Raw genomic sequence first — 20,561 nt, 5'->3', positions numbered from 1 at the left:
GGGGGTGAAGGCAGTGGGGGGGAAAGGGGGCTGTAATTAGTCGAAGGGGGCAGAAGGGTGTGTGGGGAGGGGAGACGGGCGAACGAGGAGCAGGTGAGGGTTTCTTCGGTGGCTGTCGTGGTGCTGCCTGCCTGCGTGTGAACAGGAGGGAGGGGGGGCGGCGGCGGCGGCGGCTGCTCGCTTTCCTCCTCCTCATCTGCAAAGGGGCGGCTGCTTTTCACCCCCCTCCGCACCCCACCCCCCAATCCCGTTGCCCCGTTACTCTCCCTTCCTTCCCAGTCCCCACCGAGTTGTTTATTCGCTTCGGGTTCGTGCGGGAGCCATGGAAGTTGGCGGCTAAAGGAGACCCAGCGCCCCCACTGGATAAGGTAAGGGGGTTGTCTGGATCCATGTCTGCCTGGCCGTCGGGGTAGGGTGGCTACTTTTAGGACCCTTCTCTTCCCTAGGGCGGTGCATAGCGGGGGACCTGGCGGCGGCGGCGGCGGTAGTAGCACCGTCGGTGTGCTTTTTTTTTTTCCGTAGAGGTCACCCTCCCTTCCCCCCCCCAATCATCCTCAGTAATGTCTGCCTCGCCTCGCCTCCCTCTTCCCCGCCATAGCCGCCGCCGCCGCCGCCAGCGCTTCTGACCAAGCGCGTCGTGACTGAGCCGTGAGGCCAGATCAGGGTGGGAGTCGCTGCTGGCGAGGTGTTGCGTCTTCCCAAGTTTAAAGCCGTCCGCGTTAAATTTGGACTTGAGAGAAGGTGTGTGTGTGTGTGTGTGTGTGTCGGTGTCTCTGTGTATATAGGCGCCTAAGGGGCGTGTGTGTGCGTGCGCGCGTGAGCGAGCAAGCGAGACACAGACAGACAAGAGAGATTTGCTATCCTATTTCACAACCATCTTTGGCTAATTTTAATCCCATAAGATATAATGTCCAGAATAGTCTCTCCTTTCAAAAAAAAAGCCTTCAAAGTTCCCTCCCGTGGCCATTTATCGGGCAGTGAGTCACGGAACTCAGGAGCACTTACTTCTGAGTAGACGTGTGTAGAATTGTATTGTAAAAGTATCATAAATCTTACGTAAGCGATTGAACACCCCCCCCCCCCTTTATTTCCTGCAGTGGGGGAAAAAAAGTACTTAGGACTTCTAAGGAAAGTACGTGTTTTGTTGGCAATATTTTTTTAAAAAAATCCACTTGAAGTTCCCTCGCCGCGCATTTCCCTGCGTTTTTTTTCCTAATTATTTGGCGGGCCTGAGGGATTGCAAACAGACGGGGAGTAGAAAAGTCGGAGTTGGAGGGGTTTTTTTCCTAAGCAAAGGGTTGGTGTTATTTTGCAGAAGTGGGCGTGTCAAGCAAAACGCTCAACAGGTCCCGACACATTTTTTTCCCTCATAGGGAAATATTTTCTAAAAGTAGAAGGATTTCATCTCCAAACAACCGTGCTTAAATATCCTCAGCTTTTTATTCCCCTCCCTAGTCCGCAGCTCCATCACGTGATAAAGTTCCCCCCTTTGGCTTTGCCTGTCATGTAATGTCTTTTTTGTCTGCATGCAAGAAAGAAACTTGTCAAATGTGGTAACTCCAGTGTCCCCTCCCTCTTCAGAACTGTGTTAACTGTGGGTTTTTTAAAATTAAAAAAAATTACACGATAGGGCCGTAGTTCCAAAAATATATTCGTTTTCACGTGCAAGTTTTAAGGACTGTTGCAGGATGGTTCTGTTGCTTATGTATGATGGCCTTTTGTTTTGGTATACGAAGGAGATGCCTGCAAAGCTTCTTGTCATTTCACAAAGCACACTTTTAAGCTTTCTGTGTTGGAAGAGGATCTCATTTCTCAGAAGGGACAAAGGAGAACTTCAATGAAACTACACAGAATTATGAATTGTTTTATTTAAGAGTACAGTTTTCTTAGTGATTTATGAGATTGACCAATACCTTTTTGACACCTGGTGATGCTTGACATGGAAAATCAGCGAGTGATCAGAAATACAACTGACTTGTACCTGCATAAACATTTTAAATGTTTATCATAGCCAATTTTACCTATTTTTTCTTAGTGCAAGAGGGAGTGAGGTCTTGAAGTTTTGTATTTTTAAAATGAATGCATTTTCCCCAATTTTTTTCAATTATTTATTTTAAATACAGATTAGGTGGTTGCTATTGCACATTCCTTAAATATAAAATAAAAGAAATTTTAGAAATCATAAAGGCATGTAGGGAGCTCATTATTTATATTTCCTCCCTTTAAAAATTGCTCACCTGTTTCTTCTTGTAGTATTTGAAACTAACTGTGGTTTTGAGCCAAAGTAATATATTTATATATTGGTCAAATTTAGAATTTAAAATATAAACACTATATTTTCAAATTATCTTGGTAAACATTGTAGTGGGTAAAAACTAATTGGGAAGTTAGCAGGCATACCAGACACTGTGGTAATGTCTGAGGATTTTTTTCCATAGTGGAAGCTGCTCATTTAGCATACTGAAAAACCTGGATGATGTGTGGGTGTGGAAGTTGTGGCATCGTAGAATTCTTGTAGGTACATAGGCAGATCATCAATATACTTTACTTCAGTGACAAACGTAGCTTGGTTATAGTAATATTCTTCTTCATCAGTGCAACTGGGTTAAATATACTTTTGTTAAATTCTAAATTGAGAACGATCGCTAGCCTTTTGGATGGATTGCTTAGAAATCTGTTCTGGAATCTCTCCAGGATATGCTTGCTTTTAGCCATTAAGGTATAGCTTCAGTCAGCACTTCTGATGTGCTAATTAATGTTGAATATTTTTCTTCCTTTATAACCAGTATTAAGATCATGGAGCCCAAAGAATCACTGAAGTCCCCAGGAGGGAAGGAAGGAGGAAAAAGTGTTCACTTCCGTGACAAAGGAGGGATTGTAATAGACTTTAATCCATCCTTCAGGGGTGGTGCTGCTGTCAAGACTCTTGCATCTACATCTCCCCTGCCTGCCTCTTCTCAGTCTGACTCCACGCAGCAACCTGTTCTGTGTGATTTGTCAAAGGGATTAGGAAGCAATGTGCCGCAGCCAGATCTCTCCAAAGCAGTGTCGCTCTCAATGGGATTGTATATGGGTGAAACAGATGCAAAAGTGATGGGAAACGAACTTGGATTTCCTCAGCAGGGCCAAATCAGCCTATCTTCAGGAGAAACAGACTTGAGGCTCCTTGAAGAAAGCATTGCAAGCTTGAATAAGACCTCAAGCCTGGGAGAAGGCTCAAAGGATACCACATCTATCGATGTTCCCCTAGAAACAGAATTTCCAAGCATGTCTAGTCATGATCTCACTTTAGATCAAGGGGCTTTAGCACAAGGCCAGGTTGGCACTAATGGTGGCAACTTGAAGCTGTTTTCTGAAGACCAAAGCACCTTTGATATTTTGCAGGATTTTGATTTGCCACCAGTATCGCCAGGAAAAGAAACACATGGAAGCCCTTGGAGAATGGACCCTGTGCTGGATGAAAGTAGCTTGCTTTCACCTCTTGGAGATGAGAGTTTTCTCCTTGAAGGAAATGAAATGGAGGACTGCAAACCTCCCATTTTACCAGATACAAAGCCTAAAATTAATGAGAGTGGGAATATTTTGCCCAGCTCAACAGTGCAGATGCCACAAGTGAAAACTGAGAAGGAAGATTTTATTGAACTGTGTACCCCTGGTGTGATAAAGCAGGAGAAAATAGGCAACATTTATTGTCAGGCTAATTTCTCTGGGTCAAGTTCGCTTGGAAATAAAACATCTGCCATTTCTATTCACGGCGTCAGCACTTCTGGAGGACAGATCTACCACTATGACTTGAATACGGCATCTGTCACTCAGCAGCAGGATCAGAAACCTGTTTTCAATGCCATTCCATCTCATCCTGCTTGTTCAGAAAATTGGAATAGATGCCAAGGTTCTGGGGATGATGCTCTTACATCAGTGGGGGCTTTGAGTTTTTCTGGCAGAACTGTCTTCTCTAATGGGTATTCAAGGTAAGAGAAGTCCTTGTTTTAAATTTATTACTTGAAAATTCTGGCTTTTCTTTCCATTAAAATAGATTATTAATCACATATGCTTTCTGTGTCTATGTTAATGCACTGAGGTGCAGGAAGTACTTTTAGAAATCAAATTTGACATAAAGTTTTATGTATTAAATTCAGCTGGTAAACTCTCATATCTAGGATTTGCAATTTTTTTTCTTAGCAGAAGAAAGTCAAATCAAAGCTTTGGTTGAAGAGAAAATCAGGAAAATCTTGTAATAGCTTACAGAATGATAGGGCGCAGTAATCATTGTACCTATTGATTGTGTTTGTATCAGAATTTTCATTAGAAAGTATGTTTTCTTAATTCCATCAGTATTTTTTCCACATTTTAAAAGCGTAGAACATGGTGCCATTAGTTGAGAATAATTCACTTTCCATCTTTCATTTTCCTTCAGATTAATTTTTCATTGGAATATTTATTATGGGCATGTCTTAAAGCCTTGTACGGTGCATATTTTCATAATGTCTCACTGAAATCACTTGAACTATTCTAATGCATGTCTTTTTAGGATCCAACTTTCTGTTCTATGACACTTTATTTTCTTATGCTGCATGATGAAGTTGAGGTATCTGTCTGTATTTCATTTACGTGAGCTAATTAAAACTTTATTTTCTTTTGCATAAATATTTACCTTCGTGGTATATGTAATTTTGTGTAATTTTGTGTTTTATCTTGGACTAAAAATCAGTTATTTGTACATGTGTAATTTATTCTTCAAAGATCTCCTGTTTCTTCCCTCTTTCCACCTGGGATGTGTACATAAGGGAGATATGAAGCAGCAAACTAAGAAATTTAAAAAGAATGGGATGCCTACACTGATCTCCTGTTCCCTATAATGTCCTGCATTCCTGCATGCTGCTATTGGAAAAAGGAAGAAATTGGATTTTGTTCAGCCAGTTTGAATTCCTTTGTAGACATTGAGGCCTAGTTCCCAATGTGACACTGGAGCTGAAGTACTACCAAGACAGAACTTTGTTTCTTCTCCACCGTGCAGTTCTTGGAGCTCCCTGAGAACTGACTCGGGGGGGGGGGGGTTCCTCCAGAGCATTTTCTTAGAGATGCAGGAAGGCTGCAATGTGAAGGAGTGGTTGCTTCCCTCTGGTTTCTGTTGAATTTCATTGTTCTGCCAATGGAAGTCCAGCTTTTGATTCTTCTCCATACATTGGCACATGGGAGAATTGTGACAAATATGTTTTCTATACGTTAAAATAAGCTACTCCATGTGGATGTATGTTTTTTGGGAAAAATTCCTAGTGTAGTAAAAGTTCAATAGTGTAGATTTGTTGCTAGCTGCTTTGTACCTCCATATGTTTAATTCTGTAACTATGACAGCAAATACCATGTAAAAGCTTAAAAGAAGCAGTAACATAACAGATAACAGTACAGTATTGTGAATGAAAAGAATTTGAATGAAAAATATTAGAAATATATTAGAAAAACATTAGAAATATTTTACCAATTAATTTTAATTTTCAAGAACAATTAGGTCTGCATAGTATGCATTGATGGTGAAGACAGATGGATTTGTTATTTTTTAATGTTAATATTTCTAAAACTTATCGTATTGCATGACATCTAAAATACGTGCTGTTATGAAAGTCTGAATTTTAATGCTATCTTTATTCATTTCTGACATTTTTCTTAAAAGATTAATCAACAGTAGCTTTTATATTTGCATTGTCCATAGTTTTTAATAGAGAAACGTAATTAGCTTACGCATGGTGTTAAAATTCAGATAACAGCAAGTGATACCCAGTTTATACAGTGAACATCTGCAACGAGACATCACTTTCATTTCCTCTCCTCTCTCCTCACCACTATGTGCTGTCAAATCTGCTTATAAGAATTCCCCAACTGTATGGACCAGATTTTGGAGGTGTGCAGGGATCTGTAGGAAAAGAGGAGTGAGTTCTTCTGCCAGTGCTGGTTTCACTGATGGATGGGCACTGTTGAATACAACCACTGAGTTACTTTGCACATCAATACATTTGTGGTTCTTTTGCCCGGAACCTGCTTTCTTGGACAGTAACTTTTAACTGAAGTTTTATTCAAGATATCACAATCATTTACAGTAGTTGGAGTAAAAATGAGTTGTTTCTCTCTCTTTCCTTCATGAACTGAGAAGTATGGTAACATTTTCAATAGATAATGTTTTTCATCAGTATTGTCTAGGAAACTCTTAACTCTTGATCTTTAGATCAAAATTGAAAATTCATCAAGTTGAACTTTTTCCTTTTTTCATTTGCTTATGCAATGATATCAAAAGCAGTTAGGATACTTGACAGTCTATTTTTTTTTCAAATTAAATGTGGTTGGTGGAAGGGAAAAGACTTGTGGAAAACTTAAGAACAGGGTTTGATAAATAACTCTTTCCAGATAAGAATTGCCTTTTGAGCTAGTTCCTTTAGTTCAGATTTTTCAAGAAAGGAGTAAATGCTATAGTCTTATACTTGCTTACCTGAAAAAAAGCTCCATCGAACACACTGGGGCTAATATACTAGATCTGTATAGAGTTGCTTGAAAGTGTTATATTGCTGCCTCTACAGGGGTTTGCATTTTTGAAAAGAGGGACTAAGGTGAACAAACTAAAAACATATCAGTTACTCTGAACTACAGCTTGCCTTTATATTTGGAATTGCCGACATGGTCTATTTAACCAAACAGCAAATGGTAATTTAGTTGTAAATTGAGTTAGTATTATAAAGAAATCATGCACACTACATTTGTATTCACAGATTATAGTCTAGTCTACACCTACAAAGCCTCTGTAAGGAAAGACATCCTTTTTCTGTTTTTGGTGTTGACTTATAAGAGTATGGTCTTGATTCAGTGCTTGGAACCTGGTTCAGTTACTGTTTTGGAGTTTAAGACTGACCATAGTAATTGAGGGATTCTGCAACTTGTAGTTGAAAACAGGATGGGAGGATAAAAATTAATTATTTTAAAAATAAAATTGATTTAAATCATGATTTAATTTTTAAAAAATCATTTAAAATATTTAAATAATCAGAAATCCATTATTTAGATCAATTTGATTTAAACTAAATCCACCTTTTCTGTGTTTGGTTCTTTTGACATCATTAGGTATTGTTGGTTCCCAACCTTAGTTGTAAATCTACAGAATTTAAGTTGACAGCGTTAACTATTACCAGAAATACAGCTTAGAGTTGTTTATTATGTAAGAGTACAAAGGAATGAAGGAGCAAATAAAAATACACCCCTCCCCCATAACAGGAAAAGCAAGATGGCATCAGAAAGATAAAGGAAATGGGCTTATAAACTAGTAAAAAATTCAGTTGTTTCACATAAGACAGTGTTATTTAATTAATTTGAATATTACAGATATGATAGTTACTTACGGAGTTTGTGTATTTGACTAAGTTCTTTACTAGTATTGAGGTTTGTTACAAAGATGACAGTAGACTCTTCAGTCTGTCAAATGCTTTGTAAACGCAAGCTTTGGAGTGGAGAACCTTTGGTGTTCCAAATATTTTAGCCTGTAACTCCCGTGAGTGCATCCTGGCATGGCCATTTATAAGAGATTGTGAAGGTTGTAGCTTAAAAAACTGAAGCAGCAGGTGTTCGCCACTTCTGTTCTGGTGTGTGTATCTGTGGACTTAAGAGAGAATAGAAATCAGTATAGTGATATAGTGTAGGTAAAAGTTTGCCTGTTTTTCATTTTCCAGTAATTTCTGTATAGGTTGGTTAAGAACTTTTAGGAAGAATGTTTTTGTCCCAAACATTTTGTCAGATTTTTATTTATAACATTTCCTTTTAGGCTGGGTTTTGTGTGTCTGTGTGTGGTTTTTTGTTTTGTTTTGTTTTGTTTTTTGAAGTTGTATCAAAAGAGATTGGGGGTGGTCAAATGCATAAACTTCAGTTTGAAATGAAAACCGTACTGTTTCAAAAAGAGTGGAGTTATTTTAATCAAGACAATTTGAAATTGTGATGTAAGTCAATAAGAAGGCTCATACTTAAGAATCAAGGTTCCCAATTATACTTTTTAATATAGATACATTTTAATGTATGACTAAGTAGAGCATTATTTATATTTTTATACTTGCAACCAGTCTTTGCATCTCTTTCTTACATTGCATTTATTTTGTGCAATTTTCTTATTCTCTATAAAAAGCATTTAAATGATTGATGCCTTTAAAATATTCCCATAGGGCAGGGATAGAAATTGTGGTCTAGAAGCCACCGTCAATTTAAGGACATTTTTGCAGCTCCCAGGAGCGTCACACCTCTTGTTGAGAAAAGCAGAAATGGGGAGGGGGGAATTAAGCAAATTGCCTCTCTTTGGGGGGGGGGATCCTGTCACCACAAAAACAAAATATTAAATAAAAATGAAATGTCTTTAAATGATAGGTAAACTTAAGCAGTGATTGTTGTTTTTAAATACCATCAACTTAAAGAAGCTATTTTCCATCAAGGGGAAGATGAATGCTGTGTCTCCCAGCTACTGGTATTTGAGAAATAAGAGAATAGAAAGAATAATTGAGTTAGAAGGCAGTCCAATTGCCTGCTCAATGCTCAAATGTTTTTTTTTTTAATTGCATAGAAAACCTTCCTTTAACGTGGTGAATTGGATAGCAGTATAATTAATTTTAGGATTTATATGTTTATATTCAGGTTACTTACGAGATAGTTATTATTTAAGAGTAACATAGTATTTTCCTTATTTTAGAAATCCTGATTTTCAGAGTTCTCCAAAGTGCATTTGCTTTATTTGTTGCCATTCGCTGACTTATTAGACAGCACATTAACTTTGAAAGATGAATGATCTTCATGGTTAAGCAGACAGATGCACACCATAGTTTGCTGTGTTTTTTAAGAGAAGTGGTTGAGGAGAAGAAAGAGATTGAAACAATGTCTCAACATTACAGGCTAGTGACATTTCTTTTTCAGATTTCATTTTTTTAGGATTTATAGTTCATAGGTGAAATGATACATTATTGCTATTGCCAGTAATTGTATGCCCCATCATTTTGTTTCTAATGAAATGCAGCTGATGGAGACTTTTAAAAGTATTAAGAAAGGATCTATTCGGTATATATTGTATCCTTAATCAAAACCATCTCTACAGCACCATTTCAGTAAAAGAAAAAAAAACCCTGCAAGTTCTAGTTGGAGGTCTTCCATAGGGTGTTTTCTTAGGCCTATTCAACGCTTAGGATAATTTAGAAATCATTTTGCTTAAAAAAATGGAACCTGAGGAGTGAAAGGGGGCTTGAAAATAGAAATTGGTACTTTTTAATTGAATGAAACGGAAAAAGAAGGAGGCATAGATGATGATAGTGCTAGTAATAAGGTAACTTTGGAACAGAGGATCATGGCTAGAAGAAGTAGGGGGAACTCAGGTTAAAAAGTGTGAAATTAGAGAAATTAGTGACACGTAGCCAGCATCAATGCTTAGAGATTTTAGACCACTCATAAACTGGCTTATCTGCTTTATCACCAGAAATATACAATAGATGTTTCTATAGCATGAATCCTCATATTACTGTGATTTTCAGCCCCTCCTCACAGCCATCTTAGGTATCGGAAACCTGTCTGGCAGTTGAAGTCCAGTCCTCTGGAGCAGGTTTTTAGGTTGCTTGGTAGGGCTACAACAAGAATGAAAGGTTGTTCTCCTCCCCTCCCCACCCCTGCCATGACGTTGACTGGATTTCCATCATTGGATACAGCCCTTGGTAAATACTTGTTCTAAAGTGAAGCAAAGAAAAAGGAGCTCTCCAAATAATGATGTTATTTCCCTTAATGATACTATTCTTAAGAAACCAAATAAATAGCAAACCCTATTGTGTATATACTCTTGAGAATGACATTCTTTGCATAAATAAATGTATTGCAAAACTAGACTGGTGCTATTGTAAGTGTGTGTGTGTGTGTGTGTGTGTGTGTGTGTGTGTGTGTGTGTGTGTGTGTGTGTGTATTTTCCTTTTAGAAATGTGTTGTCTTGATTTATGCATAATGTTTTTTAAAATATGCAATACTTTTGATTTTACAAGACTCTTTTAAATCCAATTGGTTTATACTATTCCAAAGTTATAGTTCAGGATTTTTTATAGAAGTTAACTATTTACTGCAGAATTTAATTAGCATAATAAATGTTGTCTTGTTTCTCATATATTCCAACGTAGAATTGAATTGTTGCATTGAAATATTTTACAAGAGTTTTGCATTTGCTATCTAAAATAATAATTAGAATTTCAAATTTGTTTTGTTTTATATTTCCACTATGAAGTAAATTCTACTTTTCCATTAGCAGTGCCTGTAAAATCCATCTGAAAAACTGAAATAAAGAACATTTTGAATGTTTTTATTTTAGTTATTTTTAGAATCAACATGATATAAAACAATTAAATATTATGTGTAAAATTACAGTATTAAGGATTGCTCCCATCTTTATTATAGAAAGACTGACATGGTGTTTATTAGAATTATAGTAAATCTAAAGCATCAAGAATGTTGTTAAAAGTAAAATATTTTCTAAGTTTCTAAACGTTTTATAAATTAAATTGTATCAAAATGTTTTCTCAACTTTTGTGACCTATACAGTATTAAAGTTGTCTTACATTTTTAAAATAGTCACTTTTCTGCTTGTACATGTCTGCTCATTTTTTTACCTCAGCAGTATGCTTCTTTTCAGAAGGTTTCAGAACCAGTTCCATCCCCTACTTGCACACTGATCTTTGTTGTTCTGCTGTACATGATATATTGGTTAGTTTTCAAGACGCATGTCTCTTTTATAATTTAGGATTATGGAGCTGGAGTGAAGCTGTGGAAGAGGCATATCATATGGATCAGGGCCAGACAATAGGTGTGGCCTATGTTGCTATTCCATGCTCTGTTGAGAGTGCTGCAACAGTGATGGTGTGGCTGGGAGGAGAATAAGTTTTCTACCACACGCCAGTGACTTGCAGCACTCAAGTGGTGATGTTTCTAATTAACTGAAAAGTGACTATAAAGCATTTTATGAACCTGTAAGAATAAATATCTACTTTTGGAGGTGACTTTTGATTAATTTATAATTATTTAATTTCTAAAAAGTAACTTTCCAAATTCTGTAATTCATTTTAGAGCACTAAAAAGGACTAGCTGTGATCCTTATTAATCAATTACCTGTATAGAGAATCCTATGTTAAAGCATAATGATACTGAGATAAAGCATTTGTTTTAGGGAAAAACTTTAAAAAGCCACAACATTGTTTTGTGCATCAGATGAACTTGATTTCATATGGCACATGTAGTAAAAATATGAGGATTTCAGGAATTTATAATGATACTATTATTGTTTCTTCATGGGTTGTTTCAGAAATAGTTTTTTTATTCTTTCGCCGTGCTTGTTTGCAACAGTGTAGAAGACACTGCTAATAAATAATAACCATGTGCTGTCAAGTCAGTTCTGACTTACAGTGACCCTTTTCATTCAGAAGTGGTTTGCCATTCCCTCCTTCTGGGGGTGCTCTGGGACTGTGCAGCTTGTCCAAACCACACAGGCTGACTCTATTTTTAGGAGGTACAGTGGAGAATCAAACATCAACCACTAAGATATCCACCTGGAAGGCATTAAAGAAAAGAGAAAATGCAAAATACTCATATAGTTCTAACTCAAAACAAATGTGGTTTCCTTGCTTTAGAACCGATTGCCAAACTGCACAGTTTATACATAATTTCTCTTTTTATAATGCTATCGGTACAGCAATTTTTGACTTACAGAGTGCTGTAGATTTTTTTTTATTTCATTGTCATCTAAAACAATCAAGACCATACTTTGAATGAACTAAAGCAGTTGTGAGTACAGTAGTACCTCGGTTTATGAATGCCTCGGTTAACATAATTTTCAGTTTACAAACAGAAATTCATTGAAAATAATGCCTCGGTTTACAGTTTTTTTCTGCAGCATGAAGGAAGTTTCCCCCAGGATGCATTGTGCCTGTAGGTTTATAGCATCGCCCTTGTTCTTGTGGCAAACTGCATTTCGGTTTACTAATTTTTCACATTACGTAATGTCCCAGAGAGCGCATTAGATTCGTAAATGGAGGTACTACTATATTCCTACTAAAGAACAAATCCAGTTGAACTTTAGATTTACTCCCAAATAGAACTGTTCAGGATCATGTTAAAATGTACTGAGTTCTGTTACTATCCATCTTTTTCCTTTGTTAGACAACCAGCAGGAGTGTGAAGTTCTAAAAAGACTGAGGATTCTTTTCAGTTTAACATAACCTGTAGAAAGAAGAATACTTTCTATCTGGCTAAATTTAAACTAAGATAAATAAAATATTTAAATGATAAATTACTATGTATAACTAAAGAAGCTGGAATAAATTAGGTAACAAACAGTTGTAAATGTTAGGCTTTAAGGTGGTGTGATAGAATTGTTCCAATCCAGCAAATGTAAGGATTGCTAAAATTGGAATCTATGTCTCAGGTGTCTGTCCCTCCTATAAATAAATGCTCTTATATGTTGAGAAATTGAAGCTTTTAATGAACAAACATTGATGCTATGTAGTAGTTAAAAGTAGTAGCCCTGGTTGCTACAATACATCAACATTTAATGTTTTTATTTGTTTTGAAACACTAGTTATATATAAACAGGATGAATAGAAATCTGTGATTCTTTTTAAAAATATTTAAATCACAAATTAAATAAAAAATGAGTTTATGATTTGAATTGTCAAAAATTTAAATTTAAAAAATCAGATCCACCCTGTAAATATTAATGACAACAGCTTTTTGAAATGTATACTTGTCCTTAAATTGCAGAAAAATCTTGACAGATAAAATTCAATCTGTAAAATATTGGGAGGATTGAAGAAGGAGCTTGGGGACTACACAAACCACCTTGGTAGCTGCCTGATTCCCACTTCCGATGTGTTTCTCTTTCCCTTTTTCATGGATAGGTTTGAAAAAGTAGTATAAGTAAGGCATGAAAAGAGTGAAACTTTCATCTAGGTGGGATGAGGAAAATCGTAATTTCAGGTACAATCCAGCAAAATTGTAACTGACCCCATCATCTATAGCAGTGGTCCCCAACCTTGGACCTCCAGATGTTCTTGGACTTCAACTCCCAGAAATTCTGGCCAGCAGAGGTGGTGGTGAAGGCTTCTGGGAGTTGTAGTCCAAGAGCATCTGGAGGCCCAAGGTTGGGGACCACTGATCTATAGTATGTCTTAGCTGTATGTAACTTGCATTTATTTTACACTGAATTAGTAATGATTGATATGGATTATACACTATGTGTAGCCTTGTAAACTGCCCAGAGAGTGCTTTAAGCACTATGGGGCAGTATATAAGCAGCACACATTGCTTTTTGCTTTGTTTCAGTTCTCAGATATGAAGCTCAACCCACTAGGAAATAGAATCCTGTTGTTCTGCTGTCAGAGTTTCACACAAGCTTAGCTTTGATGCCTATTGTACTTTCAGTATGGGTGGGATTTGCTGTACTGTATATATGGTTTGTAATGGTGTTGGTTTGATGTGGTGGCGGTGGTGGCAGCGGTTGTGGTTGTGGGCTGCTATGATTGGATTTTGGAATGCTCATGGAAGGTGTTAAATGTTGTTTGGTTGGTGAGAATGTGTGGAGGATAAGATATGGCAGTTGATTTGGGAGCAGTTGGTTTAAGAGTTTGTTGAGAGGTGATTGGGTTATTGTGTAATAAACTGGTCTGGTTAGTGTATTGTTTGTATGTATGCTGAAGAAATATTAAGTTGAAGGTTATTTTGTTCCAGTTACATCCAGAAGCTTGCCTTACTTTTTATTTGCTATTTCAGAATATAACCCTTCTGCTTTGTTCAGAATAAGCTCTCCTCCTCACATTATTTTTAATGTGTTTAATAAGTTTCCTTAGCATTCAGTCAAGTTATTACACCCTTATGCTAGCAGAGTACACTGGAAACATAAGCAGTAGTTTCATCAAGGTAGTTCTTTTCACACAAGATCAATATATTAAATAAATTATGATCTGGGAGTTTTTTTTTTTTTAAGAAAACCAACAGGGTCAAAGTGATATTGACTGGAATGCACAGTTGATAAAGGCAACCTGAGATACTGGGGAATGTTTGGAGGTGGTTATAATTGGTAATACTGCAGAACCTGTGTCAGAAGTGAGTAGGATGTTGGTTGTGTGGTTGTTGTGCAGAAAGTGGGTAACAAATTGGGAGTGGGAATCTCTCTGAAGTACTTTATTAAGTAAGGGTTCCTCCCTGGACGTCACAGTGCCATCCAGTGGATTACCTAATGGAAAGAATGGGACTTGAACTTAGTGCTGTTTACTTCCTTCCACAAGCTCAGAATATGTTGACCCATCATTAGAACAGACTATTGTGCAAACAAATCAAATGAATTGGATTATAGTCCTTTATTTTCTAACACAGAGCCCATGTACTTGCCATTTTTCCTTCCCCTTCTTTTCATGAAAGAAGTTGTTAGAAGTTGGGCTAAATCCAGTGGTAGTCCTGACTCCTAACTGAAGTAATCCTAATGAAATCAGCAGCATGTACTGTATGTTTTTGTCAGTCAGATGTGTTCATTTCATTGGTCTGCTCTAGCTGGCACTAACATGGGAATTAGTACACTGTCCTTCTTGTGAGAGTTTAAGCCTATAAGTGTGAGATAGGTGTATATGGACAGGAGATAAACATACATATAAGCTTTGCAAAGGATTTAAATCACATTGAGCAAGGGTTTTTTACATCTGTGGTCACATTTTTTATTTAAAAGTGCTGGAAATAGATGATTTTTTAATGTTGAACTACAGTGTCCAGTTGAATATGCTAGATGGTAACTTAATTGTGTAAATGTCTGAGCTTTTCAAGCTCATATATCAAATGACTGAACAAATTGCATTTTTTCAGTAACAACTATTTTTTACAGGTACACATCTTTACAAAAACAAAAAAATGCTCCCAATTTTATTAACAATCTAGCTGTTGCATAAATAAATGTTAGATTTTGATTAAGAGGGGCTTGTGTTACTTCTGGTAAACATATTTTTTGCTGTATTAATATTTATCATCATTTGACAACAGTTGTATGTGATCTCCTAGCATATTACTTTGTGATGCTTAGAAGAAACAAAATAGACCACCTGCCTTCTGTTCTTCATTATCTGGCATCAAGCATTCCAGCAGGCTACCTGAGAGCTTCTTTTGGGTTCTTTGTTTCAGGTTTCCCATCCAGGCTTCCTGGCACTGCAAAAGTCCCGAAAAGCACTTAAAATTGCTCTAAAAATGCAGAGGCAAGGCAGTGGAGAATATATGTACAGTACTCCACAAATAGGCAACAGTGCCCTGGGAAAGAAAAACCACCAACCCCACAAAAATACATGGGAGATTAACCAAATAAGGTTTATAAAATATCAAACAGCAACACACACACACACACACACACACACACACAGAGAGAGAGAGAGACAGAGAGAGAGAGAGAGAGAGAGAGAGGAGGTGGTAGTGGGTGAATAACAAAATAAAATACATACAGACTGTGTTTTTTACTAAAAACAAAGAGAAGCAGGCAAGCAAATAAAATATAGGCCAAAAATATGGTCGAAGCCGACCCCCAACCAAAAATACCAATATATGGGGAACATTGACCAAACAATGCAAGAGCACTCCTCATTTCTCACCCGGTTCCAGGCCATTGGTCATGCCACCATGTCTTTCCTGTAGACTGACTGACTGACTATATTCCCCATCTGGCTACAAGGCCACTCTGGTGGTTCAAAACATGATAAAACAACAAATAAAACTTTAAATAAAATCACAATGTATAACAATACAATAATCAAATTAAACATATCAATCCACTTAAAATGCATGATGTTTTCCATCATGCAATTTGACATACAAAGGACAAAATAAAGATTACAGGAAAGAAGGAACATGAAAGAAACACAAAATTTTCATGTATGTCTCTTGTTAACAGTTATAATTCATGTTTTAGAGGATCTTTTCAGAGAATCATTGAAAAGCACAAAAATAGGGAAAAAATAACCTTTTTTTGTATTTTTCATCTTTCATTAAAATACTTAGGGGCCATCCTAAGTATTTTAGGATGGGCCCTAAGTCTGCTCCCAGACTTTGGAACTCCCTCCCATAGGAGGCCAGACTGGCCCCATTTTTGCTGTTGTTCTGCTAGCAGACAAATACCGTTCTCTTCAGGCAAGATTTCTTTTAGTGACTGGCTGCCCGAGTGGAGTTTGTAAATGGATTGTGACTTAGTGTTTTGAATGTGATTTTGGTGGTGGTTTTGTATACTGTTTTTTAGTGTGGTATTTTTTATCCTTTTTACTATTTATATACTTACTGTTTCAACTGTAAAGATTGTATTTTGGTAATGTAAGTCATTATTGGTAAAAATATTTTAAATAAAATAATATTAATAGGAGTTGTAATCTGAATTTGTGGTTTCTTCCTTTCTCCCTCTCCTTTATTGTCAGTCACATCTTCAGTTTAGTTTGTCAGCAATAAAATAAGGATTGTATATGTACTGTATTTGTGAATCAGTTTTTGGTGACGTTAACTGGTTTCAGACTTGCAGTTACAGAAAGAATATATTTTACAATTTTGGAAATCCTGCTTGAAATTTGCTGTGAGTTCTATCCTTGTAGAGGGTTAAAACATTTTACATCCTGTATCCAGTAAGTCGAGCTATTAAAACCAGAAGGGAAAAATGATAATAGAAGCAAAACAGTTGCAAACCTGTTGCAAAGATACGCTGCATTAAAAAAGGAAATTCATACACGCCAAAGCATTTCTATTGTAGGGAACAGAACACCATCAGTAAACAAATCAACCCCATTCCAAGGCTCAACAGTGTCCTGCCAGTATCATCTTAAAACTTATTAGTCCCTATCCGTAAGACTGTTTCCCTGAGAGGTTGGTTTGAATCAAAACACAACATATCAGCTTCCACATGCTGCATCAATGGAATGCAGAGTGGGTGTTGCAAACTGTATGTTGGCATGCATTCCTTAAAGCTGCACATGATGATACCTTCACATAGTTTTGTATAGATGGAAAATAAAGTAATAGCAGGTTCAACACCAGTCTTTTACTACTGTTGTTCAAGCTGTTGCACAGACTGGATCATGTTGTCCTGCAAAAAACAAGATACTGTCCGTGAACAAGGAGCCGAAATTGATAATTCAAAAGGAACTACTAACCCAGCAAGATCCAGATGAATCTGAAAAACATATACTTGCTGATAGCCTCTCTTCTTCCTAGTCTGCTTTTAGGTAATTATTTTTGTCTGAGGTGTGAGAGGAGAGAGAGAGAGATTCATACTTCCTCCATTTATCTTTTGAGCTGAAGATTTGAAACCATTTAGAATGTAGCATCATATAGAAGAGCATTTTCTTAGGTCAGTTCTGCAAGAAACTTGTGTTTCTGGCACCTAAAAGTCTTTAAAAATGCTGCTTCATTTTACATCTGGGAGCCTGTATATGAAAATGAATACTATTTTGAAGTATGAAATCTTTTCAGGCTTTTTTTTCTAGATTAGTGGAGGCATATAGAAAAATTCATGTGAGGTGACTTTAGTAAGCTGATGTGGTGTGTGTGTCCCCAGCCCCCACCCCCAAGAAGATGTGGGTGTGGAATGACTCTGCTTGGTTGGTCATAATGGTCCATGAGTCCATGATAACAATTAAACTCGGCAAATCTTACATCAGTTATAACCAATGGATGTGACTTATGCCCCTCCAAGCCCTGTTCAGGCCTGTCCAAATGCAGGGACTGGAGTATGGACAGATTTCCTACTCCAGTCCTCTGAAGATGCCGGCCACAGAGACTGGCGAAATGACAGGAAGAACAACCTTCAGAACACGGCCAAGGAGCCTGAAAAACCCACAACAACCATCGTAAACATTTATGTTGTTAATTTGCACTGGTTCTCTGAAAACATAATGTTTTTAAGCTTAATTGTATTGTGGGCTTCACATTTCTATATTTCTGGTCTAATAACATCTAGTACAATAAATTCTGTTAGTCTGTTTACATTCAAATAGCCATTTATGTGCTCACTCCACACAGCGACTCTATTATTATGTCATGTATCAGGAAATTATCGCTGTCCATCAGTAGTGGACATAGCTGCTTTTGAATATGCCTGCTACCTCCTTGATCTTTTTGTACCCATGAAAGCATTGTGTACAGTAGGGTTTTTTTAAAAAATTCTGTACATGGTTTGGACCAGCAATTTTCGTTGGCTTTTCTAATTTTATTTTGAATATTGTTGCATAATTCTCTGTATTTGATGTAATCTTTTTTCATTTTCACCTCTCTTCTGTTGGCTAGCTCTAATTATTCTCCTGTCATCAATTTTTTATTTATATATATTTTTTAGTTTATCAGTGGTCACGTTTAATAATACCTCTGTCAGTTTAGAGTGAGTAGCATTTATATTTCAGTTGTTGAGATGTGCACTCTTACTGCACTCTTCAGGCATTACCCCTTTAGCAAGAGTAAATGTCATTGACTCAGTAGTTTAATTTCTCTGTTCTTCCTGCTTTCAAGAAGTGGATCTCATTTGAGGTGAACTGCATTGATGACAGGATTGTGATCTAAATTTACATCCATTGCAGGATTAGTTTTCGGTAGCTTGTGTTGGTAGCTGTCATTAACTAAGATTGTTAGTTAATGGCAATTACGGTATTGTTTATAGTACTGTCTTGAATAGTTTTAGATGTATACAGGCTCCTTTGTGGTGGTGGTGACTGAACTAAATTATACATTTTCTATGTTTAGTTTGTGTCCTTATCCATGTTTTCACCAGCGGCTTCCTTCCCTAAACCCTTCATTATGACATTTAGATTTTTTTTTTGTATGTTTTATAACTGATTTGAGTTCTTCCTTGAATTTTTCTATGCTTCATTTTTATCTGCAATTGGGGCATATACATATATAATGTGGAGAGCTGTGGAATTTCCTTTTGATTGAATAATTGTTACTCAGTCTGAATATGGAATGTCATTTTCAATAGCTGCACTTTAGTTTTCTGATATTATGCAATTCCATGATACTGCTATGCAGCATTATTACCCAAATTAAGCATATCTATCTGTCCTTGAGTGGATCTTGCTCAAAGAACTTTGAAGGATCTACACACCATCTTACTTTAAATGATGAACAGAATCACATAACAGCTGTAAAAACAGAAATAATCCTGCTCAGAAAAAGTGAGCAATCTGTTTCTACCATGGTAGGTTATTTTGATGGAGTGGTTCTCTGGACTTCATATACTACAGGTTGAGAAACACCTGCAGTTTTTTTTGTATTTCCAGTTATACCACTATATTATTATTTTTTTACTTACCGTGCTTCCCTGAAAATAAGAAAGGGTCTTATATTTATTTTTTTCATGTACAATAATCTGCATGTACAGTGGTGCCTCGCATTGCGACGTTAATTCGTCCCGCAAAAATCGCTGTTGAATGAAAACGTCGCTATGCGATATTAAAAAGCCCATAGAAACGCATTAAAACCTGATTAGTGCATTCCTAGGGGCTTAAAACTCACTGTTCAGTGAAGATCCTCTCTAGCGCGGCCATTTTCAGTGCCTTTTAAGCGAGGAATCCATCCCAGAAAACAGCGGGCGGCCATTTTGAAATCGCAGATCAGATGTGCGAAAATGGTCGCTTTGCGATGATCGGTTCCCGAAGCAGGGAACCAATCATCGCAAAGCGAAATTCCCCCATAAGGAACATCGCAAAGCAATCGCTTTTGCGATTGCAAAGTTCGTGACAAGGTGATTTTGTCGCTAAACGGAGCGCTTGCTAAGCAAGGCACCACTGTATTCAAATACAGTCATGTCATCTTTTTCTGGTTGCTGCATAATGCTGCACAATGGTGGAGGGCGGGGTTTCACTTAACTGGGTCTTATTTTGTGGGTAGGTCTTATATTACAAGCATCCTGAACAATACTAGGGCTTATTTTCAGGTTATGTCTTATTTTCGGGAAACAGGGTAGTAGATTTAAGGCTGCAATCCTGTTTAGTAACTCCATTTCATAAGGTCATCAGCCACATATATTAATCTTTAATATAAAGCTTCCTATTCTCCCCTACTCCTTGAGTACCAAAACTCCATAGAGATCCCTTTTTACCCAAAGAAGCCTTTGGGAGTCTCAAGAAAGATGGGGGCTCAGTCCACCACAGGGTGTGGGGCTGCCAGTAGTAATTTTCAGGCATTAAAATCTCCACTCCCCATGCCAAAGCTCTCAAAGACTTCTCCAGGTCAGAACCTCAGCTGGGAGTAGGAATAAATTAAAGATCAACGTGTGTGGAGTTAAATCAGTTTACGTCTGGAAGTCAGGATCTCAGTGAAATCAGTAACAAAAATATAAGATATTGTTCAAAACAAGATACTGCAGTTAAAACAAAATGCTAAAATAGATTTGTGTCTGACTTAAGATTTCATTAATCCATGTGTCTGACTGAAGGTTTCATGTGATTAACATATGTGGGCATCAGTATTATTTTGATGATCACCTTGTCAGTTATAAGTCTCTTACATACCAGCAATGTTTGGAT

General features: G+C 37.1%; 1 protein-coding gene across 1 annotated transcript in view; it reads left to right on the top strand.

Annotated features, from left to right (window-relative positions):
• The first annotated feature begins 6 nt into the window (after positions 1-6).
• Positions 7-20,561, top strand: part of NR3C1 (nuclear receptor subfamily 3 group C member 1) — a 95,791-nt gene continuing 75,236 nt past the window's right edge. The window contains exons 1-2 of the mRNA XM_020806354.3: positions 7-368; positions 2,787-3,971. Coding sequence (XP_020662013.2) covers positions 2,797-3,971 — 1,175 coding nt within the window. The 5' untranslated portion in view covers positions 7-368; positions 2,787-2,796. The remainder of the gene's footprint in view (positions 369-2,786; positions 3,972-20,561) is intronic.

Source organism: Pogona vitticeps, chromosome 2 (genome assembly GCF_051106095.1).
Source record: "Pogona vitticeps strain Pit_001003342236 chromosome 2, PviZW2.1, whole genome shotgun sequence".
NCBI classification, from domain to species: domain Eukaryota; kingdom Metazoa; phylum Chordata; class Lepidosauria; order Squamata; family Agamidae; genus Pogona; species Pogona vitticeps.
The sequence above is the reverse complement of the archived record's forward strand: the minus strand, read 5'-3'. Positions and strand labels throughout refer to the sequence as shown.